This window comes from Brachyhypopomus gauderio, unplaced genomic scaffold (genome assembly GCF_052324685.1).
Source record: "Brachyhypopomus gauderio isolate BG-103 unplaced genomic scaffold, BGAUD_0.2 sc75, whole genome shotgun sequence".
NCBI lineage: Eukaryota > Metazoa > Chordata > Actinopteri > Gymnotiformes > Hypopomidae > Brachyhypopomus > Brachyhypopomus gauderio.
The window spans coordinates 121582-147410 of record NW_027506896.1 but is presented as its reverse complement, the minus strand read 5'-3'; the positions used below and the strand labels follow the sequence as shown (position 1 = coordinate 147410).

General features: G+C 46.6%; 1 protein-coding gene across 18 annotated transcripts in view; it reads left to right on the top strand.

Moving 5' to 3' along the window:
* Positions 1 to 1016: 1016 nt before the first annotated feature.
* The window catches only part of kif1aa (kinesin family member 1Aa), a 49574-nt gene continuing 24761 nt past the window's right edge, over positions 1017 to 25829 (top strand). For 8 of the 18 annotated variants that reach the window (XM_076990426.1, XM_076990425.1, XM_076990424.1 and 5 more), the window contains exons 1-23: positions 1017 to 1328; positions 3462 to 3601; positions 12058 to 12131; positions 12332 to 12511; positions 13216 to 13284; positions 13436 to 13614; positions 15260 to 15371; positions 15689 to 15766; positions 17032 to 17097; positions 17201 to 17218; positions 17299 to 17377; positions 17582 to 17660; positions 18243 to 18385; positions 19182 to 19220; positions 21891 to 22093; positions 22459 to 22538; positions 23048 to 23123; positions 23907 to 23986; positions 24084 to 24190; positions 24328 to 24408; positions 25122 to 25302; positions 25432 to 25504; positions 25619 to 25709. In XM_076990426.1, the coding sequence (XP_076846541.1) occupies positions 3496 to 3601; positions 12058 to 12131; positions 12332 to 12511; positions 13216 to 13284; positions 13436 to 13614; positions 15260 to 15371; positions 15689 to 15766; positions 17032 to 17097; positions 17201 to 17218; positions 17299 to 17377; positions 17582 to 17660; positions 18243 to 18385; positions 19182 to 19220; positions 21891 to 22093; positions 22459 to 22538; positions 23048 to 23123; positions 23907 to 23986; positions 24084 to 24190; positions 24328 to 24408; positions 25122 to 25302; positions 25432 to 25504; positions 25619 to 25709 (2194 nt within the window). In that variant the 5' untranslated portion in view covers positions 1017 to 1328; positions 3462 to 3495. The remainder of the gene's footprint in view (positions 1329 to 3461; positions 3602 to 12057; positions 12132 to 12331; positions 12512 to 13215; positions 13285 to 13435; positions 13615 to 15259; positions 15372 to 15688; positions 15767 to 17031; positions 17098 to 17200; positions 17219 to 17298; positions 17378 to 17581; positions 17661 to 18242; positions 18386 to 19181; positions 19221 to 21890; positions 22094 to 22458; positions 22539 to 23047; positions 23124 to 23906; positions 23987 to 24083; positions 24191 to 24327; positions 24409 to 25121; positions 25303 to 25431; positions 25505 to 25618; positions 25710 to 25829) is intronic. The other 10 variants (XM_076990429.1, XM_076990427.1, XM_076990420.1 and 7 more) reach the window with 5 other exon arrangements.

The following is a 25829-nucleotide window of genomic DNA, read 5'->3' as shown; positions in this document are numbered from 1 at the left end:
ACTTTTGACATCACGGTCTGGCCATACATAATTGATGCTGTGTGAAATTCTGCTGAAAATCTGTCACAGTTAGACACAACTCGTGTACATTTTCTACTAGTTCACTTTTCCGTTAGTAGTTGTGTTTGCTATATGCCACAATTCCTCTACCTTCTGGCATGTAAGATGATGACAATGATGACGATGATGAAGAGATTACACACAGCAGTGCGTAAGACGATTAGTTTTCCCTGAGCCAGTTGCTTCACAGAAATGATCTTTCATCTCCATTTTACTGGACTAGTTCAACATGTGTGAAGCTATGCGCTTTGATGCCATCTAATAATTACATAAATAGATTTCTCCTCTGGCAAATACTATGAAAGAAAGATCACAAATTGTATGTCCAGTTTGTAGTTGTCCTATTTGCTGCAGTTAAGAGTTGCAGATAAGTGTTGCAGCATTTAGATAAAGAAGTGTGCTTTGTATTCATGTTGACTGTTGTACAGCGTGAAAGATAATGTCTCTGTTTGATTAATGAATGTAAACTGCTTTTCTCACTCTGTCGGGCTTAATTAAAGCAAACATTCCTATTCATCATATTAATTGTAGAGGTCCGTTTTAGATGTATAGTGTACTAATGACTAATATGACCTCTTGATTTCATTTTTAAACTCTTGAACATTTACTACCCTATATGTATGATTTCATTTTAGCATACAAATATTAAATGAACTGCATTGATATATGTTTCACAAGTTAAAATGTTGTTTTCCCAATGTAAATGTAGAAGACACTGAATCTCACATATTATATTATATAGACCCAGTGATGCGGTGTTATTGTGTGTGCCATATTCCCTAGGGATTCTAATCTCTCTCTCTCTCTCCATTCCCCTGCTCTTCTCCCTCCCCCTTTTCCTCCTTTTCTCCCACCTCTCCCTCCTCCCCCTTGTGCTCTCTCTCTCTCTCTTTTCCTCTCCCTCTCTTGACCCGTGTTGTATAGATCCCACTGCCTCCCTCAGTGGTGATGTCACTGGCTCAGCCAGTCTCAGCATCACTGCTCTGAGCTGCCAGCAGAGCCATTTTGGCTTCTGCCTCACGCAGTACACAGAGTCCTCTCCAGCACGGAGGCATCCTCCCGGACAACACAGGCTTCCCCGAGCACACTGCTACCCCTCATGTCCCCCCTGGGCCATCTCTATCTGGGGGGTTAGGACAAAAGGACATTCTCTGAAGAGCCAAGACAGGAGCCTCGACAACCAGACGCAGAGTCACCACTGGGAACAGATCGGCTGAATTGCTGTGTAGTAAACAGCTTAGGAAGCAAGAGAAACAGCATTGTAAAAGGTATGAGCTTTTGAGCTGTCTGTCTGATGCTGTGCTGTGCGCATAATGCAGTTTTAATGTGTGGTGCTGGATCACCAAAGTGGGACTGCTATGGGGTGCGGCCAGCCAGAGGCCATTATCAAACTACATCCCATCATGAGAAATGAGGAAAATGGCTTAAAGGACCCAGCAGCCAATATTTGTTGTTACACAAGCCTTCTGTGGATCGTATGACATTATTAGTGGTGTATATGATAAATGCACAGTCATCCACAGTGTACTGGGGAACGCTACTAGAAGACCAGAACCTCTCAGCTATTGACGTCATTGGTCTTACACTTCAGGTGAGAAGTGTCAAAGGCGTGACGGTTCAAATTTGTACCCGACGTACTGATTCCAGCTTGTGATTCCCGTTATGTTTGACTGCGCTGTAGGAAGGACGAACAGAAATGCAAGTGTTGTGTGGGCTATGCTAAACGTTAATGCGTCATGGGCGAAGTCATCTTTTTAAGAACCGGCACGAAAGAAACGGAAGCTTTTAAATTTTTTTTCGCCGCTTGGGGTGGATGTTCGCGATTTATTTTACTTGAACATGATTGAACGTTTTCTTTCTCTTCGAACAGACGGTATTTTATGTTAGAACATTTAGCATTAATTACAGTTCTGCGCTTTTAATATGTTAATTAATAATTTTTAAATCAGCTATTTATCAAGGCTTTTTAAAAACTTTAATAGCTATCTAATGACTATTGAGTGAAGCTTCTGGACGGTTTTGTGTGATTGCATGAAACTGAAACCAGTTGAGACTAATCGTGTCATTATTGGTACAGTTTGCTATGAGTTTCATGGTGGCAGGTCTAGTGTTCGTTTGTAAAAGGAGCCATACACATCACATGACCTTTAACGACATCGTCAATTCTTTAAACTTGACTGCTATGTCCTGTCCAGCGATTTTGCTCATGCTGTGTGTTGTCGCCTAATGTTGGTGTACACACCAGTAGGATAGCAAAAGGCTAGTACCGACAACCTGCTGTGGTTAGGCAAAAATAGGTAAATTAACTCAAAATGAATGATAAAACATTTATTGAAGCTTTTGCTAAAAAATAAAAAATGCTATCATTATAGGGTGTAAAATAAAAATGGTGACATCTTGTTTCAGCAGCATGCAAACCATCACGTTGTTTCTTCAGAGAGAAGATCGTCCCCAGGTGGTCCAGGGAGATGGCAGCTTCCCCAGTCTGCCCACTCTCAAAAGATGTCCCGTTATCTTACTCACACAAACCTCCAGGCCCCTAACAAGTGTATTGCAGTGAACAGTCACATGTTTACCATCTACAGAGCTCACCGAAATGACTCAGTGGCCGAGCCTCCGCTGAGCCGCCATTTTGCTCGTCCACTGGCGCTCCACTGATATCTGAGTGTATGGTTTTGGGCCGCTGTTGTAATCCTGGAGAGCCCAGTGAATGGTTTTGGCCGTGCATGCAGTTCTTTTGTCATTGATGGGACCAGTCACGGCCTCTCAATGCCTGATGCTGACTCCTGACTCTGTGAATGTGAATATCATTCATGCGCATGCTGTCTTGCAGCAGTGATGCCATTTATCTGTCAGGGCAGGCTGTCTTACCTCAGTCTTTTAAATCTTTTTTGATTACAAATCTCCATTGATTATCCATAGATTATTATTGGCTATTGATTACCTATAGATTATTATTGGCTAAGATGACACAGGGACTGAAGGAAGTGTTCCTGATGACACTTTTTGTAAATTAAATGCTGATGTCATTCTCTGGTGTCTAGGTTGCTACGGCGATGAGGAGCTGTAATCGATATCTTCTTAGCCTTAAAACTATATGTAATTTAATTTGTAGTGGAGTAGAAAGGTCATCTGAATCAATATGTGCCTAAGATTATCTAGTGTTGGAGACTTTAAAAAGTCTTTTAATTTAGAAAAAGGGGCCATATTGAATTGGACAAAATGCACAAAACGATTTTCACTGATATAACAATGTGTTGACAATTAGTGTTTATCCAATAGAATGGCTAACATGCCCAAACGCCTATGTTGTTCTGTGTATTATAGGAGTGTGTATAGGAAAATAAGAGATTGCTGTCAGTAACTCACATCTGCTCCCCAACCCCACCCATTCCTGGCAGGCGTGGACACTGGTGGGACCCGGAAGGCGGTGCCATGGCAGGGGCCTCGGTGAAGGTGGCGGTGCGGGTCCGCCCCTTCAACTCGCGAGAGACCGGCAAGGAGAGCAAGTGCATTATCCAGATGTCCGGAAACACAACCAGTGAGTATGGAGGCTCGTTGGCGTCCCTGGGGCGTCCCCGCAGGTTGCCTGTGTCAGCCATACACTTGCGCACACATGGCCACAGAACCTCACGAGCCTGTACTATCCCAGCCAATCAGCAAGGGGTTCTTTTTTTCCTTTTTTTTTGGTAAGTTTATTTTCAGATTTTATACAAAGCATGTACTCGACCTCATCGGGGCAGATTTTTTTAAGTGCAGCCATTTTAATGCTGTTATGACGAAGCAGTTTGCAGATCTCTGGCCTGGGGAGTGGTATGTGTTGGGGGGGGGGTTACAGAACAGCTGATCTAATCCCACACTCTTCAGACCCATTCATTTACCTAATGGAGCTGCACAGAAACACAGGGCGGAAAATATTCTTTAATCACTGAGACAGAAACAAACACATTAATAAAGATTTTAAGAGGCACTCTAAATCTGTTGGCCAAATGATTTATACCACGAGGTTTAAGGTAATGCTGTTGGGATTATTTTTGTTACTGTATGCACAGAGATCCCCTTATGTGCATTTTTATCAAGGCAAAAACAGTTGTAATTGGTCATGGAACTTTGCAGTTCATTTACATTGTGACTGAGATAAATTAATCTACATCAGTGTGTTTTGGGAGTGAATTTCTAGGTAGTTGTAGGCCTTTAAAGTTTGCTATTGCTACTTTTGTGATGCCTTAGAATTTGAGTGTGTTAGAAGATGAAAAGAACTCAACCACTAAGACACTGAAGGAGATTTGATTTCTAGCCATTGGTTAATAATGGATGAGGTCTAGTAAAATATTTACAGTTTGGCCTAATTTAGTTTCTTGCCAAGAGAAATAGTGTGGCCATCTTCTTCTCAACACGAGGATGTGTTGATATGTGTTTTTTTGTGCTCATGAGGGAGGTCAACCCAGACATCAGTAGAAACATCACCAGGGGCGAACCGTAAATCTGTGGTTACCTTCTCCCCGTTTGCAAGTCTGTAGCAGGATGGCAGGTGTTTGAAGAAGCAAATGGGGTCTTAATTGTGGCGGATGTAATTCTACACCACAGTGGCGTTAGCCAGCGGAGGATCTGGGTTTGTGTCTGAGCAATGGGTAGAATGGCAGGATGGACCAGGTCTGTAGAATGAAGCATTCCAAGTATATGCAAAATACACTTCAAGTCATAAAATCATCTTTTTATCTTGGAAGATTTTACTTTATTAGTTTTTCTCATTAGTGTACATTGGATGTATTTTACTGTATTAACATATTCATTTTCCATCGTGACCCTAAGAATACAGATGGTGTTGACAATATTAAACTACTAAATGAGGGCAAATGCTACACTCTGCTAGGTTTCCTAAACAATTTATGAATATTTAAATGTAATATCACATAATTTGTTCAGAGGAAAAACTGTAAATAATAATTTTACCAAGCTAGAAAATTATACTACTGCCTCATCAGTTATAATAGGAGAGGATGATGGGCCCGTTCACATGAACATTCACATAAGGATCAGTCTGCCTGGGTGTGACAGAGGTCAGAGGTCAAAGGTCAGACAGCTTCTCTGTGATCATCACATGCTGTTCTGTACATGGTGTCTATGGTCCGGGTCTGCTAGATGTGGGGTGAGCTGATGCGGTCTTGCTCACTGCTGCTGTAATGTATGTGTGGAACAGAACAACTAAGGACTAAATGGGCCGAGGTGCCACTGTTTTAAGTCCTGAACATCCATAGTCAGGAAAACTGAGCAGATGGCCCAGTCTTCCCTTTGAGATTTTAGGTCACAGCACTCATGAATACAGTGTATAAAATCGGATTAAAAAACAGAGACATGGATATAGACTGCACAGTGTATGGAGCACACAGAGGGCGTCCACAGTGGAAATAGAGCACACAGTGGAAATGGAGTAGACTGGATAGAGTGCACAGTGTAAATAGAGCACACAGTGAATAGAGTGCACAGTGTAAATAGAGCACACAATGTAAATACAGTACACATGATAGAGTGCACAGTGTAAATAGAGCACACAGTGAATAGAGTGCACAGTGTAAATAGAGCACACAATGTAAATACAGTACACAGTATAGAGTGCAGAGTGTAAATAGAGAACACAGTGGATATACCAAGGTGTCTTATAATGAACTGTGAACTGTCTAATGAGAGGGGAAGTGCTTTTGTTTCTGTGGAAAAGTGTGATACACAAACACCTGCACTCACTCTCTCTCTCCCTCTCTCTCTCTCTCTCTCTCTCTCTCTCTCTCTCTCTCTCTCTCACACACACACACACACACACACACACACACACACACACACACACACACACACACACACACACACACACACACACGCTGAACTGGTGTTCTCTGGTCTTCTCCGCTATCCTTTGGAGTGAATCCAGTGGCAGCACCCGTGTGTAAACGCCTGGTTGGTAGCAGCTCCCTGCACCCTGAGGAGCTCTTTTGTGCTCCCGGACTGGCTGCTTTGTCCTGGCTGTTGGCTAGAGACAGGTCAATACCCCGGTTCCCACACGGCTCGAGAATGGTACCAAGCTGAGTGATTGACGGTTCTGGTTGCGCTGGGCCATCCTGCTATCATTGCAGGCCCGATTAGGCAGCTCACACAGCCCTTTGGGCCTCTACAAAGACAGTTAGCTTTTGGACAAGAATCTCAGGACTGCAGTGTTTGAAGAGTCCAGCTCCTCTTCCACTGAGAATGTTAAAGTGTTACCCAGAACGGCTGCTCCTGGATGAGGGTGAGGGGGACATGGCGATGGGAAGAGATGCTACCAGCCTGTTTACGTCTGCCATTCTAATGAGATTCTGCTGACACTACTAGAACTGCTCCTAGCGACGGTGTCAGGAGGCGTGTGAGAGGTACAGCTAGGTGGAGTCTCTCCCGCCGTATGTAGACTAAGCCTGTACCGGAGACACACAGCAGAGGGACACTGCGTCTGGAGTGACTCTGCTCTCACCTCGGTATACACCAGCCTGAAGGACTACGCAAAGCATGTCACGGCGGATATAAATAACATTTTTATTTTTATTACCATTATAAATGTTGTTGTGTTGTCTTTCCATTGCTTATATCCGGTGAAGGCGTTACAGCAGCTGCTGGCTTCCCCCGCCGGAAGACATCCTGCACCGTCTGACGTGTTTGCTCTGAGCAGACCTGTCTGATTACATTGTCTGATTTAATTGTGTGAGTCTGTTGCAGACTCATCTGCGTTTGTGCCCGTCAGCACTCGGCTGTTATGAGGTTGTCTGTCAGTGACTAATCAAACCCTGCAGTCTGTGTCCTTTTGCCTTTTACAAGATTGCTGTGGGAAATTAAGGGTGTGTATGAGTGTGGTAAGATGTACTTATAATATTTCTTGACCCATCCAACACACAGCTCACCCACACACACACACACACACACACACACACACACACACACACTCATCATCAGGTTCTACTCCTTTGCACCAAAGGTAATCACTCATAGCTCCTGATATCCTAACAGGTGTGGGGCTCCACTAATACAATATATTGACATGTGGGGGGAGGTTAATGTGAAATAAAATGTGCCATATTTGTCAATTGTGATTTTTTTTCACTGCAATCGAAATTTGTCCTCCGCATTTACCCATCTGTCAATTAGAACACACAAACAAACACACAATAGTGATTACTAGGGGGCTGTGGTGCAACCGTGCCCAGAGCAGTGGGCAGCCCTAGCCCGGTGCCTGGGGAGCAGTTGGGGTTGGGTGCCTCGCTCAAGGGCACCTCAGTAATGGCCTCAGGCCTGGGAATCGAACCCACGACCCTCCGGTCCCTAGTCCCTACCACAGGGCTATGACTGCTCCTTGGTTGGACATGGACACAAAAACAAGTGAAGAAGAGTCCTGGTCTGTCTGAGAGGAGCCGTTTTGGCTGCTGCCTGCTGAGGGTTTACAGGATGCCCTGTGATGTAAAGATCATGTTAGCTTTGCAATAAAAGCAAATCAGGATTCTGAGATGAGCTGGAAAACAAACACTTCCATGGCTATGAAAAATTCAGGCTGTTTTGCCACTCTGCATCCTTGACTTGGACCTGATTGGCTAGTCAGTACAAGCCCCACCCATCACAGTTTCCACCACCAGAAGGAAGCCGTAAGTTGTCGGGCTCCTAGCAACGGGTCTTTGGCAGGCGTTATGTGCTGCAGTGCCTGCGATCTAGAGCCCCTCCACCAGTTACTGTCACTACTTCCTTTACGTATTTACGTATTTGTCAGTGTTCTTAGTCATTTCTGATATTTCTATATTTTACATTTTTGTAATATTTCATACCCCACTTAAAGATTTTTGAATATTTGTTGATTGTTATATTAATAAAACATCCAGTCCTGGGTTTGAATATTGTTTATGGCTGCAAAAAGAAATGGTCAAGATGAAAAGTAGCAACTATCTGAGTTATGAGGTGGGGACACAAGATGGGTTTCTGTAGATGTGTTTATCTAGACGTGCTTCTCTAGGTGTGGTTCACCTAACCCTCCCTTGTAGACCTATATTGTCATCATTATCAAAATAATCATTCGCTGGGGGATCCTTTTGTAGACATATATGCTTTGTAGACATAAGGATCATTAGCTGGGGATTGTTTGAAGACATTAGCTAGGGATCCTTTTGTAGATATGGATGTTTTGTAGATGTATGGATCATTAGCTGGGGATCCTTTTGTAGATATGGATGTTTTGTAGATGTACGGATCATTAGCTGGGGAACCTTCTGGATCCTGCCAGCCCATCCTGCGGTCTGTGCTTCCTGAGACATAGCTGGGCGTGTGCAGGGGCGTGGCCTGTCGACAGCCACTCCTGCCTTTCAGGAGGACTTTGTGAATGTGAGTAGAGGTGAATGCAGAGATGGGCTGTGTGTGTCTGGGGCCCATGTGTGTGTCTGGGGCCTATGTGTGTGTCTGGGGCCAGGCACTTTTATGGAAAGGAAGTGAAGGAATTAGTTTGGCTGCTTGTGTACCTCTAGCCGTTTTACAATAGAGCTGTTACTGTTGTGTAATATGGCCTTCTGTGGGTTTTATATATACGTGGAGTATTCAGATGAATACATGATGTGTTTGCTTCTGGCATCTTCTCAGAAGAGCTTTATTGATCGACCTGTTTTGGTGCTATTATTAAGCCTGGGGTATGAATCACAACTCAGCCTCAGTATCAGAATCACCTCCAGACTCCTAAATAATGATGCACAGATTACCGGTAGTTCATTTGCTTCTTCAGTTTTACTATAGAAATGCCAGACTGACTCGTCTGGACATCAGGAATGTCTGAGTAGCCTTAGTTTTGCACACCAGGCCTAGTGGTGATGGCTAGGGGCAGTCATGGTCCTGTGGTAGGGAACTGGTCTTGTGACTGGAGGGTTGTGGGTTCGATTCCCAGGCCTGTGGCCATGACTGAGGTGCCCTTGAGCGAGGCACCTAACCCCAACTGCCCCCCATGCTCACACACATACATAGACTGACTGACAGGTACAACGGTAATAAGATGAGAGGACACCAGGTCAACTCCTGTAGAATGATCAACCTCAGGAGTACACAGAGCACAAATGAGCATACACACACACACACACACACACACACACACACACACATGAGATGAGCACTAGAATAGATTTTGTTCTTTTGTGATAAACAGATTGATTGGCTCAGTAAGAAATGGTCCATTACATTTTTTGAACTGAAAAAACATTCAAATGGTGTGAAGAACCATTATCTCAATATGCCCCAAATGATCTCCCTCTGCAGATGATTAAATTGGTTTCCTAGTTTTTTGTCTTGTGTTCTAGCTATTCTCAAGCTAAACCTTCTGAGTCTAAGCATATGAAATGGAGGAACACAGGAATGGGGGGGGGGGGGTGGTGTTGGTGTTCTCTGAGTTTGGTCACCTATGTTCCTAGAAGTGTAAGAATGTTATATTATTTATTAAAAACACTGAAAGAAACAAGAGTCACTGCAGCTGAAATCAGAAGATCCTGTGATCCCATGATCCTGTGATCCTGTATCACACCACCATCCAAGGTCATTCATGCTGCTCCTTTCTTTGAGGTGAAACTTTGCAGTGGGAATATTAGTAGGAACCCAATGTGTGAAAGGTGCTTTGTGCCACTTGTCTGCTCATAAAATTAGAAATCTACATTTCCACGTCACTGGCTGTGCTAGCATGGATGTCCGTGAGTAATCCCCCACATCAGAAGGGGGAGAGTGTCACCGGCAGGACCCGCCCACCCTGGACTCACCCCTTCATGATGTGCAGGACACACTGGACTAGAGCAGAGTCCAGCACCAGGGTGTCTGAGGACATCCCCCTGGACTTCCACTGTTCTGAAATCTGTTAACCAGCTGAGACCAACATTTCAAAGTGCTTTACACTGAAAGCATTTAAAAGGTTATGGGATGGTAAGCTGATGAAGTGATGTTAATAATACAAATTATTAAACAAAAAAGATCCAATAAATTATGCATATGCTAGTATTAACAAGCCAGTTTTAATCTGCATGTACATAATCTGCATGTACAGTTGTATTTTCTAGATATCAATCTATATTTTAATATATATTTCTCAGGTTTGGAAGCAATCATATAGGGATTCAAATCTTGTTTATTAATACATTCAGTGCAATGACTTCACTGGGTGTGTTTCATCTGATGTGCCAGGTTGTAGGTCGTAGGATGCTAAAGGCTCTGGATCCGTCTGTGTTAGGGTTTTTCTACAGCAACTGTTCCCCAACAACTGTTCTGTGACCAGTACAGCTTTTCCTACACTTTCTAAGAATGCAGGTTGCAGTTTGATAAAGGGGGACCAGGTGCTGCATTCGCATTTAGGCAGATATGCATATCCAGAGAGTTTTATAAAAACATGCACAAATGAGAAGGAAGAACAGTACATTGAAAAGCATCTGAAAAGCATTCATTAAGTAAATGGCGTGATCCTTGGTTAGGGCTTATGGGACTCGTGTTTCTTTTACAAGTGCATGTGCAGATTTCCATGCGTGTTTGTGGCCCAGGTAGCCTGTGTTTGTGGCCCAGGTAGCCTGTGTTTGTGGCCCAGGTAGCCTGTGTTTGTGGCCCAGGTAGCATGTGTTTGTGGCCCAGGTAGCCTATGTTTGTGGCCCATGTAGCCTGTGTTTGTGGCCCAGGTAGCCTGTGTTTGTGACCCATGTAGCCTGTGTTTGTGGCCCAGGTAGCCTGTGTTTGTGGCCCATGTAGCCTGTGTTTGTGGCCCAGGTAGCATGTGTTTGTGGCCCAGGTAGCCTGTGTTTGTGGCCCAGGTAGCCTGTGTTTGTGGCCCAGGTAGCCTGTGTTTGTGGCCCATGTAGCCTGTGTTTGTGGCCCAGGTAGCCTGTGTTTGTGGCCCAGGTAGCATGTGTTTGTGGCCCAGGTAACCTATGTTTGTGGCCCATGTAGCCTGTGTTTGTGGCCCAGGTAGCCTGTGTTTGTGGCCCATGTAGCCTGTGTTTGTGGCCCAGGTAGCCTGTGTTTGTGGCCCATGTAGCCTGTGTTTGTGGCCCAGGTAGCATGTGTTTGTGGCCCAGGTAGCCTGTGTTTGTGGCCCAGGTAGCCTGTGTTTGTGGCCCAGGTCTACCTGCACAGGGAGCAGGAGCCTCAAGGTGTGTGTCCGGCGTGCTCAGCGTTAGCGGAGATTTTGTCTGTTGGTCTCTGTCACGAAGTGCCTGCGTGTCACAACCACGTAGGCAGCTGAGAAATGACTCACTCGTGTCATCGTGGCGATTTGGCACCGGCAGTGGTGACTGAGCAGAGTGGAAGAGAGGGAGGACCGGTTTCAGTGTCGGTCGTGTGAGTTAGTGTGAGTGTGTGGATCAGAATGGACTCTGGGTAATCAGTGTCAGCTCAAAGGGCATTAGTGCTATCTGAAATATACATGACTGACATGGCCTCACTGAAGACTCGATGAGTAGAGCTTCTGGCATTGCAGCGTATAACTACTCACACGTAACACATATTCTACTTATTCTGTGTGTTCTAGTGATTCATGTGGAAAAGCACAGGTGTTTAGGTGTGCTGGGTGTCACATAGTCACTTTCTAGCTAAACTTGCTGGTCTGCAAATTCTTTTCTAGCATGAGGTACCACTGACCTTGGGATTTCTTGTATACACACATACATGCACACACTTGATTTGTTTTGTTTGCTTTGAAATTTATGGTTAATAATAAAAACAAGCCAGTTAGTGGCTGTGTTTAGTGCAGATAGGAAATCTGTGATCGTAGTGCATCTTGCACAGCTGACCATGACTATTCACCAGTGAAGGGCACTTTGTAAAAGACCCTTGTTCAGTTCCCTCTGTAGGCAGACTAAAGTGAGTCAGCACTACCTGCAGCAGCCATTTTGCACAAAGGGGGCAGGCTATTAGGCTCTTTAGGAAGTGAGCTGAAGTAAACTAATTCCTCTTAAATTCTGTCCTGGGGTTTCCTGTCTTGTCTTTCAGCAATAATCAACCCTAAAGTACCCAAAGAGACCAAGAGCTTCAGTTTTGACTACTCTTACTGGTCACACACCTCGGTGAGTTCAACCAAGAGGATTTCACACCTTCACACAGACCTTGTGTCCTTCATCCTGTCCAACATTTTCTCTGAAACTTCAATGCATCAATTCATCAGTAATTTCTGTGCACGTGTCAGTGATCATTTGCTCAGATGATTCCGGTTTGTGCTGACTGTCCTGTACCTGTCCCGTACCTGTCCTGGTCATTGTCCTTGCAGCCTGAGGACATCAACTATGCGTCACAGAAGCAGGTGTACATGGACATCGGGGAGGAGATGCTTCTTCATGCCTTTGAGGGCTACAACGTCTGCATCTTTGCATACGGCCAAACTGGGGCTGGGAAATCATACACCATGATGGGCAAACAGGAAACGGACCAGCAAGGAATCATCCCACAGGTAATGCTATTGAACACACACACGCTCATGTATACACACTGAAATGTATGCACGCTGAGTGTTAAATGACTCCTTACTCTATGAATAGAGAACTACACAGAGCAGGAGCTACTGGCTTTTTTTAACCCAGTGTATTACACTAAAGAACAAATGGGGACCACTTTTGGACTCTGCATGCCTCTAATATAAAGGTCAAATGTCAAATGACATCAAACGGATTAGGGACTGTAACTAATGACAACACATGACAGATGGATCAGCAGTAGACAAACCACACAAACACACACACACACACACACATACACACTGGGCCTATTGTCTCAACAACAACTGACTGTTTATAGCCATATCTACCAGTGTGATGAACAGTGCACTCCTGAATGATACAGTCCCATGTGTTTGCACTAGCACAGGCACTGATGGAGCCCTATCTATGGCTTTTCAGTCAATTCTCTGTAAACAGAGAACCTTGCACACACAGCCGGCATGAACAATGTGGCACGCAGTGGCGCTAAAGGAGAAGGCACACAGCACACTGAAGTACATGCGCAAACACCCAGCCAGCTGCCGGACGTAGAGCCCGTGTTGAACGAGTCTGACCCTCAACCATTAACTGCTTGCTCTCTGGCTTTCTGTGCCTGTCTCTCTCCCCGTCTCTCTCTCTCTCTCTATCTCTCTCTCTATCATCTCTTTCTCATCTACAGCTGTGTGAAGACCTCTTCACCAAGATTAATGACAGTAATACTGACAACAACATGTCCTACTCTGTAGAGGTAAAGTCATGCACCACGTGTTTCTGTGACCTTAACGTGTCTGTATTGTAGTGGTGTGTTCCCATTGGCCCCTCCCATAGACAAGTTTTGGTTCTCTTGATCATGAGCACACCTGCATGTTAACTCAGACGGCTGCTCTTTGGGATTTCAGGTGAGCTACATGGAGATTTATTGTGAGCGTGTACGTGACCTCCTGAACCCCAAGAACAAAGGGAACCTACGGGTACGAGAGCACCCCCTACTGGGCCCATATGTGGAAGACCTGTCCAAACTGGCAGTCATGTCATACAACGACATTCAAGACCTGATGGACTCAGGAAATAAGGCCAGGTTATTATTCTGTTATATTCAATTTTATTCTAGTTTTTTCGCTAAGTTTATGTCACTATGCCATAAAATGTTTATGAGAAAGGGAAGATGGAGGTTTAATTGCGAAACAGATATCACCCAGTTCAGTCCAGTTCCTCCCAGTGTGTGGTGACATATAAACATTGTTTACAAATACCTCGGCGCCACAGCGATTAAAAAATAGATTAATTAAACAAAACATTGCTCTTATTGTAGTCTGGGGAAGATTCCTACTGTGATATAAAACAACTGTTCATTTTAGATAGTTCAGATCATCTCAGATTCAGAGAGATGCACACTGAATTCGTCAGCAGCGCACGCACACACGCAGTGTGTGTGGGGTGAACGGAGCATGCACTCCGAATGTGTGCAGGGGTGAACGCACTCACCCTGCATGCGTCACTCTTCCGTTATTAACACTTAAATATTCTTCATTCACCTCCTACAAATCAGCTTAAAAAGTTTAATTTCTGAGGTGCACTGAGTTGGTGACATTTGTTCCATTGGTGTAGTGAAAGTACCCAAAGGCCAAGCTAGTGTGAAAGAGGACAGAAACCACTGGCCTCGCTCCAAATTCACACTTGTGTTTCATCAAGCACGCACACTTAGTGGCGTCCATGTTAGTAGCTGTCTCCAGATCTCAAGTGTTAAGCTACATGTGTATTTTTACTTGTGAATGTTTTTGTTTTTAGGAGACGTGAATGGTCTTGTTTTTTAATGTTCTTCTCAGGAGGTGAGGCTGTACAAATGAAGTGTGTGTTTGGATAGCTGCCCATGACTTCTCACACTCGGAGTTTTAATTCACATTACGCTTCTCCACTTTCTCACAGTTTTCACCACTAATTGGTGCCTCCGATCTTCTCACACAAACAGATGCACTTTCCTCCCCTTCCTCCACCCAATTAGACTGTTGTGCTTCACGTCAGTGACAGGAGATGTTAACTAGTGGTTAATTGAGCACAGTGCATAATTAGGCTGCCTCTAATTTGTGTTCGTTTTGCATGAAGCAATTGTTAAAAATGAGCTTCGGTCGATACGAGTTTTATTTTATGCAATGAATTCTGTGCCCAGCCTAATGACTACGAAGACAGAAGTCTCCTTTGAATAATGTTTGGGCTATCAGCAATGGGTGAGGAGTGCGAGGACAGATTAATGAGTTAGAGTCCTTCGTGTGTGAGAAAGACTGGTGTCCATTTGTTGGTCATTAGGGAGGTGCTTCTTTGTGTCGGAGACAGGTGGCCTGCAGGAAAGCTAACTGGCTAAATGACACGATGAGAGACTTAGTGGTGTCGTAATTCCAGTAATCATCTCTGATGTGTTACAAAGACTTGATTAAACCCAAGTCAGACTGGCCCAGGCTAAGAAACACACACAGTCTAGTAGAGGCCCTTGCTGTATAGTATAGTGTGGGCGTTGTCAAAGTACCATATTGTTGCTATTGGGCTGTATGGTGTAGGAATGAATATCAAACAATATCAGCACTTAACGTAGACTTTGTACATCTGGGAAAAAGCGACTCTGTGTGGGTACGTATTTCAGCGGCTCCCACTGGATGTCCTCGCGATGATGTGTGTTCTCCACCCTTTCTCCACTCCTCCATCACCTTCCCTCCACCCCTCTCCTGCAGGACGGTGGCTGCCACCAACATGAACGAGACGAGCAGCCGCTCCCACGCCGTCTTCAACATCATCTTCACCCAGAGACGCCACGACTCGGAGACGGATAACACCTCTGAGAAGGTAGGCTGCCAGAGAATGTTCCGGAGCCTGTCAATCCCGCTCGGCTGCTCCAAACAGCGGGAGGGAGAGGTGTGGATACCCTGAGTGGTTCTGAGGATCCCCTCACTCTCCAGGGTCACAGCTCTGCTGAACAGCACGTCACACTGGGGCTGCTGTTCTGAGTCAAGCACACAGTGTGTGTGTGTCACACGAGTGTGTTCTTCGGTTAGTGTTCAGTGCCCTTCATTGATCCTCTCTTTCTTCTCTCTGTCTATCTCTCGTCCTCTCTTCTTTTACCTCTTGGTCTCTCTCTCTTCTTCTTGCTCTTCCTCCAATAGGTCAGCAAGATCAGTTTGGTTGACTTAGCAGGGAGTGAGAGAGCAGACTCTACAGGAGCTAAAGGCACTCGACTCAAGGTGAAACTCTTCCTCTCTCTCTCTCTCTCTCTTTCTGCCTCCTTCTCTCTCCCTCTGCCTCCCTCCTGCTCTCTCTCTATCCTCTTTCTTGTTTGCTCTGACTCTACTCTCATTTTTAACCTCCCTCCACCTCCTATCACAAATTCTGTCCCCATCTTTCCTCCATCTTCTTCTCTTGTCTTCCCACCTTGTCTCATTGATCTTCTGCATCCGAGGTTCCCAGTCCAGTGCCTGGGGACCCTTCTGCAATTGTACTGGTTCTAGCCCCAATCCTTTCTCAGCCCTCTCATCAGCCCTGCACAGCCAGCCGTGCCCTGCTGCTGGGAGCGTGTGATCCGTTACTCCTGCCCCCACCCTCCTGCCCCCACCCTCCTGTCTCCCACCCTCCTGCCCCACCCTCCTGCCCCCACCCTCCTGTCTCCCACCCTCCTGTCTCCCACCCTCCTGTCTCCCACCCTCCTGCCCCCACCCTCCTGTCTCCCACCCTCCTGCCCCCACCCTCCTGTCTCCCACCCTCCTGCCTCCCACCCTCCTGCCCCCACCCTCCTGTCTCCCACCCTCCTGTCTCCCACCCTCCTGTCTCCCACCCTCCTGCCCCCACCCTCCTGTCTCCCACCCTCCTGCCCCCACCCTCCTGTCTCCCACCCTCCTGCCTCCCACCCTCCTGTCTCCCACCCTCCTGCCCCCACCCTCCTGTCTCCCACCCTCCTGCCCCCACCCTCCTGCCCCCACCCTCCTGCCCCCACCCTCCTGTCTCCCACCCTCCTGTCTCCCACCCTCCTGCCCCCACCCTCCTGCCCCCACCCTCCTGTCTCCCACCCTCCTGCCCCCACCCTCCTGTCTCCCACCCTCCTGCCCCCACCCTCCTGCCCCCACCCTCCTGTCTCCCACCCTCCTGTCTCCCACCCTCCTGCCCCCACCCTCCTGCCCCCACCCTCCTGTCTCCCACCCTCCTGCCCCCACCCTCCTGTCTCCCACCCTCCTGCCCCCACCCTCCTGCCCCCACCCTCCTGCCCCCACCTCTATGCCAGCTCTCGTCTTTCCCACTTCCCGGCTTCCCACTTTGCTGGCATACGCTGAGAATTTTTGGGTCAGGATGCCTGGGCGGAGAATGAGGGAGTTGTGGGCGGAGTTGTGGGCGGAGCTGAAGTGGCCTGCTCACTTCCACTTCCCCTCCATGAACATCACTCTAAGCTTCTGTCTGGATCACACTCAGAATTTTCTTCAATTTAGTGTTTCACAAAGTCACTCTGTTTCATTTGTAGGAAGGAGCAAACATCAACAAATCCCTCACCACACTGGGCAAAGTCATTTCTGCTCTGGCGGAGGTGGTAAGTATGGTGGGGGGGGGGGGGGGGGGGGGGGGGGGGGGGCTATGTAGTATTTCACTGTGATGATTCTAATAAACACTTTCTATATTTTTGGTTTTCCAAGGATTCTGGATCAAATAAGGTAGGTTCACTTTCTCTGTAGAACCTGAAGGTTTTCTCAGACATCCGCTGGCTGACATGCTGATTGTCCTGAAAACACAGAACAAGAAGAAGAAGAAGGTGGAGAGTTTCATCCCGTACAGAGATTCAGTACTGACCTGGCTGCTGAGGGAGAACCTGGGTACGTGTCATTTGAAGCCCTGCATGTTCTTCTCCTGAGAGGGAGGGTGGAGACTATCAGGCCATGAGATAACGAAACGGCCGTCTCTAACTTCACTTATATAAGAGGACTTCTTTGACAAGCTTTCAAAACATTGTTCAGTTCCAGGTGCTCAGCTGCAGGTGTACCCTGCTGTTAACCTCTTGACCTTTCTCTCTGCTCCAGGGGGAAACTCGCGCACAGCCATGGTGGCGGCTCTCAGTCCTGCTGACATCAACTACGATGAGACCCTCAGTACCCTCAGGTGCCCCAGTCTGGCCCCTCCAGCTTGTGTTTCACCTCATCTCTCATTTATCTACCCTTCTCACTCTCTCTCTCTTTCTCTCTTGTGTACCCTCTCTCTCTCTCTCTCTCTCTCTCTCTCTCCCACCCTCTCTCTCCCCTGATGAGAGTGTTGAAGGTGTCTGGCAGCCTGAGGAGAATGTTATATAATAGATTAGGATCCTACCCCAGAAGCCACTCTTCAAACACGCTTCCAGTTACTGCTCAACCCTGCAGAATTGATTAGTGTGGCACCCAGGAGATGAACGTTTTATTGAATCTGTTTGTCTATGCGTGTGAAGGGGTCCAGGTGTGTGCGTGAGACTTAATGGCTTTCATCTTGTGCAGTTTTTTAAGTACTCATTGTTATTATGTTCATCATTTTCCATCATGTCATAACGGGATTGCCATTTCAGTCGTGACCCTGCAGTTCGACCTGTAACGACCTAGCATGAATGTGAACGTCAGCTCCAGCTCCTAGATCCACAGCTGTGGTGATGTTCTACTGTGACCTATGACCTGATGTTCTACTGTGACCTCTGACCTGGCACTGTCGCTGGACCAGGTACGCAGACAGAGCCAAGCAGATCCGCTGCAACGCTGTGATCAATGAGGACCCCAACAACCGGCTGGTGCGGGAGCTGAAGGAGGAGGTATCACGTCTGAAGGACCTCCTCTACGCCCAGGGCTTGGGTGACATCATCGAGAGTAAGACTTTCTCCTGCTGGCTGTGTTAACTCCGCCCCCTTTTTTACATCAGCATTCTGCTGTCAGTTAATCTGCTGGCGTAGTGCTGGCGTAGGACAGAATCCTTTGTGAATCAGAATCAGTTGTGAGATAAGTCACATCCTCATGCAAGAGATTGTTCTCAAATGTTGCTATGGAAAACTGTATGTGATTATGGTAAGACCAAATGAGTGTGCTGAAAATACATGTTATAAAAGTGATACCGCATATTTTTACACACACACACACACACACACACACACACACACACACACACACACACACACACACACACACACACACACACACACACACACACACAATCTGTCTTTTCATCCATCACTCACCCTCATTCACCAAATGTCCTTCCCTTTCCTCAACACTCACCACTCTCCCTCTCTCTCACTCCCTCACTCACTCCCTCACTTGCTCCCTCTCCCACTCCCTCTCTCACTCCCTCTCTCTATCACTCTCTCTATCACTCTCCTCTTCCACTTTGGCCTTGTGGTGTATTTCCACTGGGAAGTGCCTTCTGAGTTGGACCCAGGATTCAGGCCCCAGTAGTGTTCCTTCAGAGGAGGTCTTAGCATTGAGCCAACCCAAACTCTTGGGCTCAGTGTCATTTAAATGAGCCTCACTATCTGCTCTTTTCCCATCTCCCTCTCTCTTTTTTTCATTTCTTCTTGTCTCTCCTCTTTTCTTCTTTGATCTGGTCTCTCCTTATGCATTCTGCTCACACTCTTGTCTCTATTGTCCTTATTGTCCTTCTCTTTCCTAGCATATCGGGGCCCAGATGATGACAGCGCTGGTTTGAAATGTGTGTTTCCTTGCCTGTATCTCTCCCTTTCTCTCCTCCTCCTCTCTATCTCTCTCTCTTTCTTCCACCCTCTCTCCTCTCTCCCTCCCTCTCTCTCTCTCTCCCTCCCTCTCTCCTCTCCTTCTCTCTCCCTCCTCTCTCCCACCCTCTCTCCCCTCCCTCTCTCTTCCCCTCCTCCTCCCTCTCTCTCTTTCTCTCTACTTCCCCCCTGTGCTTTTGCAACCCTCTCAGATGTGCCAGATGCCTGCAGCACCAGGGGTAGGGCGGAGCTCCTTAAGCACACCCACTCCATACCGGCAACATCTCCGCTAGGTTAGGTTTAGTTACCTTATGGAGGTGCATGTGAAAACTAGCAACCAGGCTTCCAAAGGCCAAAGCCTGACATGCACTTTTGAGCAGACCTGTACCTTCGATTGTAACACAGATGTTTTGGCGATGTCAGGTGCCAGTTAACTGGAGTGTGTATGTGTGTGTGCGGGTTCCTGTGCTGTGTGCTGCCTGGTGCTGCAGGGCGGTGCTCTGTACTCTGGGTCTGTATCGGCTTGCTATGCTAAGCGAGACAAATATTGCAGAGGGGCGTTTAACTGGTCTCACTCATCCACTCATCTCTCATTTGAGTCCTTCATTTATAAATCAGTATTTTAGGAAGATATGCAGATCTGTAACTGAGTTGAAAAAGCACTGTGAAAGTGAAAGAGCTGTGATTGGACATTCTCTGTCCGGTGTATGAATATGGATGATTGGGCGGGGCTTCCCACAGATGTGTGTTTGAGTGACAGGTGGCAGGCTGTTCTGTGAAGGCTTCTCGCTCTGGCTGCTTTATAAACTGCTGCTTCAGTGATGGCTGTAGCTTGGCACTTTAAAAGTACTAGACAAAAAGAAAGGGGGTCCAAAATTCTACACAGTGCATTCATGAATATTCATATCCGCAGTATTCTTGCTTTACCTTACAGTAATTATATGTCAGTTTGAGAAAATTGAAAATCAAATCCCATTTTTGTGTCCTATTTATTCATTTCAGTATTTAAATTCACAATGCTGCTTTCCTTGGTTGAGGCACTCTAATGGCATACATGTAGATGGACATATTCTTTTAGTATATGTGGGGCTTTTAATTTGACATTTTCCCAGGACAAACAGGATACAACATCACAAGTGTAATATAGTTCGTTTTTACAGATCAGTGCATAGCACACGTTACTGGTAAATATATATCTCTCAAGTTTCATGAATACATTGATGTAAACATTTATGAATGCATTCTGTAACCCTTATGATTACTATATTACTGGGGGATGTGGGGGGATTGACAGAGATTTGCTAGAAATGCATCTTTATGGATTGGTCATTTTACAACGCAAAACAGAGGAGGCTTTTGATCTAATTGAATAGGTACAGTACTGCCACCTGCTGGACGAACTGAAGCATAACTTTGTATAGGAAGATTGACCATTTGAGATGAAGGTTTAGATTTTTTAACTTAATTATTTTTAACTTCCCCATGATTTCCAGTCAGTGGTCAGTCAATAATATGAACCAGGAAGCAATGGTGGCCTTTACTATAGTTACATCGCCTGAGAGGATATACTGTAAAGAGAGAGGGAGGGAGAGAGGGAGAGGGAGGGAAAGAGAGAGGGAGAGAAAGAGAAGGAGGGCAAGAGAGAGAGGGAGGGAAAGAGAGAGAGAATTTCAGACCTTCAGCACAAAGCGAGTGCACCTTTTAAAAATGTCCTTTATCTAAAATGACCCAGATTTCCAGACAGATGGGCACAGCTGAGATAGAACAGAATTTGCTGGTCTTTTATTTCAGAGGATTGAAAAAAAACTCCCAATTTCATCTCTCTCTCTGCCGCAAAGCCATTCTCATGCTCTCCTGTGCGACTGATTCTTGTGATTAGTGACAGCTCTCCGTTGCCATAGCAGCAGCACTGCAAGAGTTGAGAGCAATTACTCTACATAAGGTCGCTGAAACATTACCCTCTGTACATTAGCCATTTATTTAGCCAATTATGTTCATTATTATTCAGATGCCAGTGTTACATAGCAAGGTCTAATGATTTGGTATGCTAATGTGGATTTACTGTTGATACCAATAACCCGAGACACGACACCAGGGCGGACCGGGCGATGCTTCCGGACGGAGGCACCCGGGAGCCGCGTGAAGGTGGATCACAGTTTCCTAATGCAACCACTTCCCCTCTCATCTCAAATATGGATTTAGTTTCAAGTGTAATGGAGCTGGAGGTGGAGATGTAGGTGGGTGGGGGTTGGTGGAGCTGTGGCCAGAGAAGTGGCTAATGACATTCTCCAGCTCTTAGCAACAGGATGCATCCTTACAGCGGAGGGCAGGGATGTAGGACATCGCTCATGCCGTAGCAATGCAGCATGTGTGTGTGTGTGTGTGTGTGTGTGTGTGTGTGTGTGTGTGTGTGTGTGTGTGTGTGTGCGTGTATACTCTCTATCTGTGTCTCTTGTTTCTTGTGCTGCTTTTTTCAGATGTGGTCAGATTTGTTTTAAGCTACATCTTTCTTTCTTTCTTTCTTCCCTCTGTTTTCTACTTTTCCATCTCTCTGCTCTCCCTTCTCCGTCTGCTTCTTTCTCCAAATCTCTCTGACCCCTCCCCCAACTTCCTACACACCCCCACCCCACTCACGCACCCCCCCCCAACAGACTTATCCGATTACAAGAACAATAACAGTACTGGCCAAGCTGTCAATCAAAGAGGTGATCTCTCCACAGTGACCAATGCCATGACGGGGATGAGCCCCTCCCCCTCCCTCTCTGCCCTGTCCAGTCGGGCCGGCTCCATCAGTAGCCTGCATGACCGGATCATGTTCAGCCCTGGAAGCGAAGAGGCCATTGAGAGACTGAAGGTGACTCTGTTTATGCAACACAACCGCATCACTTCCACAGTTCTCAACTCAACTGTATCAGCACGTTCTCATTATTGCAGTGGTGGGCAATCTCATTCATTAAGGACTAGTTTACAGTGATGATGCAGTGCAGTCAGCCAAATCGGCCCTTTGACCGGCCCTTTAACCGGCCCTTTGACCGGCCCTTTCACACGTTAATGCCTCTACACCATCTGCAGTTCAGCCCCAGACCTTAGCCAGCACCTTCACTAGCACTCGTAGCTCTGACCGGCCAAACGCCAGCTAGGAGCTCCTCCCACAGATGCACGTCTAACGAGTGATGTGGTTGCATGTTGTGACTCGGATCCTCTCCTTTTTCCGTCCAGGAAACAGAGAAAATCATTGCTGAGCTCAATGAAACGTGGGAGGAGAAGCTCCGTCGTACGGAGGCCATCCGGATGGACAGGTGTGTTACACAGCCAGTGCTGTTCTCATGGTCCTGCCCCACCGGGCCACGGCACGGCAGACTCGTCATGTAGTGATTACAAATTCTAAATCCATTATAAGTGTAATTACAAATGTATTTACACTAAGCAATAAAGCACTTGTAAGCACTAAATTCCAGTATACTGTGGGCCTTGGTATTATCTTGGTATTAATGTTTTTTTTAGAGAGAGAGAGAGAGAGAGAGAGAGAGAGAGAGAGAGAGAGAGAGAGAGAGAGAGAGAGAGAGAGAGAGAGAGAGAGAGAGAGAGAGAGAGAGAGAGAGAGAGAGAGAGAGAGAGAGAGAGAGAGAGAGAGAGAGAGAGAGAGAGAGAGAGAGAGAGAGAATGTGTGTGTGTATTTGTGAACTTGGACAGGGGTGCCCCTCATAGTTGTTGGTTAGCTTCATGTCCCCATATTTTGTTGGGGAGAGGTCATTTGTAAAGAGGCCTGCATGGCTGAGAATCGTAACCGTCTCGTTGACTTTAACAGAGAGGCCCTGCTTGCTGAGATGGGCGTGGCCATGAGGGAAGATGGCGGCACCGTGGGCGTGTTTTCACCTAAAAAGGTAAAAGAGAGACACAGAGACACCAGGATGTCCCATTCCAGTATGTGAAGCAGTACTGTAACGTGGTACGGACCTAAAGCAGCGGTTGGCTGGTCTCATCCTGAATGCGTTTCCTTCCTCCCTTTTAAAAGCCGTCGCAGAGAAAACCTGAGCCCGTCTTTATAGACACAGTAGGACTGTTCTCTCCTAATGAGGTTGGTCGCCGTGGAGAGTGTGTGATTGCTTCCTGAGTGCTCATCCCTTCTGAACCTCTAAAATATGCACTCCAGTCCCACATTCAAAAATATCAGGACACTCTTCTGACCTATTTAACGAGTCTTTCCTGCTTTTCGAGGTGTCCATGTCCTTCCCCCTTGTTTACACACCACACCACCATTTTCAAACTGCTCCCCCTCCAGCTTTGTGTCTGGCGTCTACATCTCTGGGTGGTTCAGCATGCACCTGTTTCCTGTGTGTGGTCACGAGTGGTTCCCTGATGGACACCACTACCCCAGACAGCATGGACCTTTTCAGATGATCAGTGAGAGTGAACGTTATCGCCAGACAGCACAAAGGCATCATGTCGGAGTGGAAGTGGCTGGATCAGATGTATTCAAATCAAATTCCTTGAAGTCTGTTTCCCACAGATCTACACTCCCCCCTCTACCCTAGTGGTCAAGCATAATGACATGATAGTGTCCAGCTCAGTGACTGTCCTAGCGGTGATCACAGTAGCTTGCATGTTGCCAGTCCTTGTGCATTTCTGAAAGTGCTGTTAGGAACCTAATCTGTCCCGTGTTTCAGACACCTCACCTGGTGAATTTGAACGAGGACCCTCTGATGTCAGAGTGTCTCCTTTACTACATAAAAGATGGCATCACCAGGTGGGAGCTCTGTTCCTGACGTGTGTTATCATCAGCGGCACCTTGTGCTGCACCAGAGCAGCTTATGATCTTGTGTTCTGTCTCCTCCGCTGCTCAGGGTGGGAAGAGAGGACGCAATGACCAGGCAGGACATCGTCCTCAGTGGCCACTTCATAAAGGACGAACACTGCGTCTTCACCTGCACTTCAGATCCTATGGGAGAAGGTGAGCTACATTCTCACACACACACACACACACACACACACACACACACACACACACACACACACACACACACACACACACACACACACACAGCATATTCTTTAATGGTGTTGTTTGCCCCCCCATTATTCTGAAAGCAGTGATTCTAGAGCCATGTGAAGGAGCTGATACCTACGTCAATGGGAAGAAAGTGACGGAGCCCACTGTCCTCAGATCAGGTGTGTGCCAGATCTCCATGTGCCACGTCTGCTGTATGGTGATAAAAAACTGGTTCATACACACCAAACAAGCAGAAAAATGACCCAATTAAACAGGAAAATGAGGCATGAGTTATCAACCCAGACATACACCATGATGAGGGTCCACTACTAACACTCTAGTTAAACTAACAAAAGACAGGAGTGGCTGAACCAAATACACACACACACACACACACACACACACACACACACACACACACACACACACACACACACACACACACACACACACACACACACACACACACACAGCTCATCTATTTAATAAGCACATTAAACATTTTAAATTAATGTCTGTGGTGAGGCATTCTGGGAGTTCTCACTGTGCACTGGTCCACAACGTCTCTTGCGTCCAGTGGCTTGAGACCCCAGGATTCACCTGCTTTATGACGAAACACACTGATTCTTCATTCATTTAGATACGATTATTGGAAGGAAACAAAAGTTTTCTAAAAATGTACATGGAAGTTTGATAGTTACCGGCAGCGGACTTGATCTTTTTAGCTAGCTAGCAAACCTAACACTAATATTACGTAGCTATATAGTTATCTAGTTATATTGCTAGCCATGTCGCTATTCCTAGCAGCACTAGTGTGATTATGTGGACATCACTGAGACTCTGGCTCTGCATCTTCTACGTGGCGTCTCACGGTTTGTTGGGCTCCTCACAGGAAACCGCATCATCATGGGGAAGAGCCACGTGTTCCGCTTCAACCACCCGGAGCAGGCCAGGGCGGAGCGGGACAGGACGCCGTGCGCAGAGACCCCCGTGGAGCCGGTGGACTGGGCCTTCGCCCAGAGGGAGCTGTTGGAGAAACAGGGCATAGACATGAAGCAGGAGATGGACCAGAGGTGGGAGGCAGGGCCGAGCTGTAGGGGGTGGGGCGAAGGCAGGAGCCTAAAGCAGAGATGATGAATTATTCATCTTTACAATATATTTACATATCCATTTTGCATCTGTGCCTTTCGGCCTGTGTACAGACTTCAGGAACTGGAGGACCAGTACCGCAAAGAGAGGGAGGAGGCCAACAACCTTCTGGAACAACAGAGACTAGTGAGCAACACTTCTACATGTTTCACTGAGTTTCAGGATATAGAGAGCATATTACATATCAGGCAAAACTCAGTGCTGTCTTGAGTAGGATCACATGACCCTGGCCTTTTTCAGGACTACGAGAGCAGGTTGGAGGCCCTGCAGAAGCAGGTTGATCGTTGTTACCCTGAAACAGCTGAGGAAGAGGAGGAACCCGAGGAGGAAGGTATGCTGTAACTCTGACAGACAGACAGTCTACAGTAGGAAAAGTATCAGATTTTGAATTGATCATTAATGACCTGGTACCATGTAATAATATACTGTGATCCAAACACTGTTTTGAACT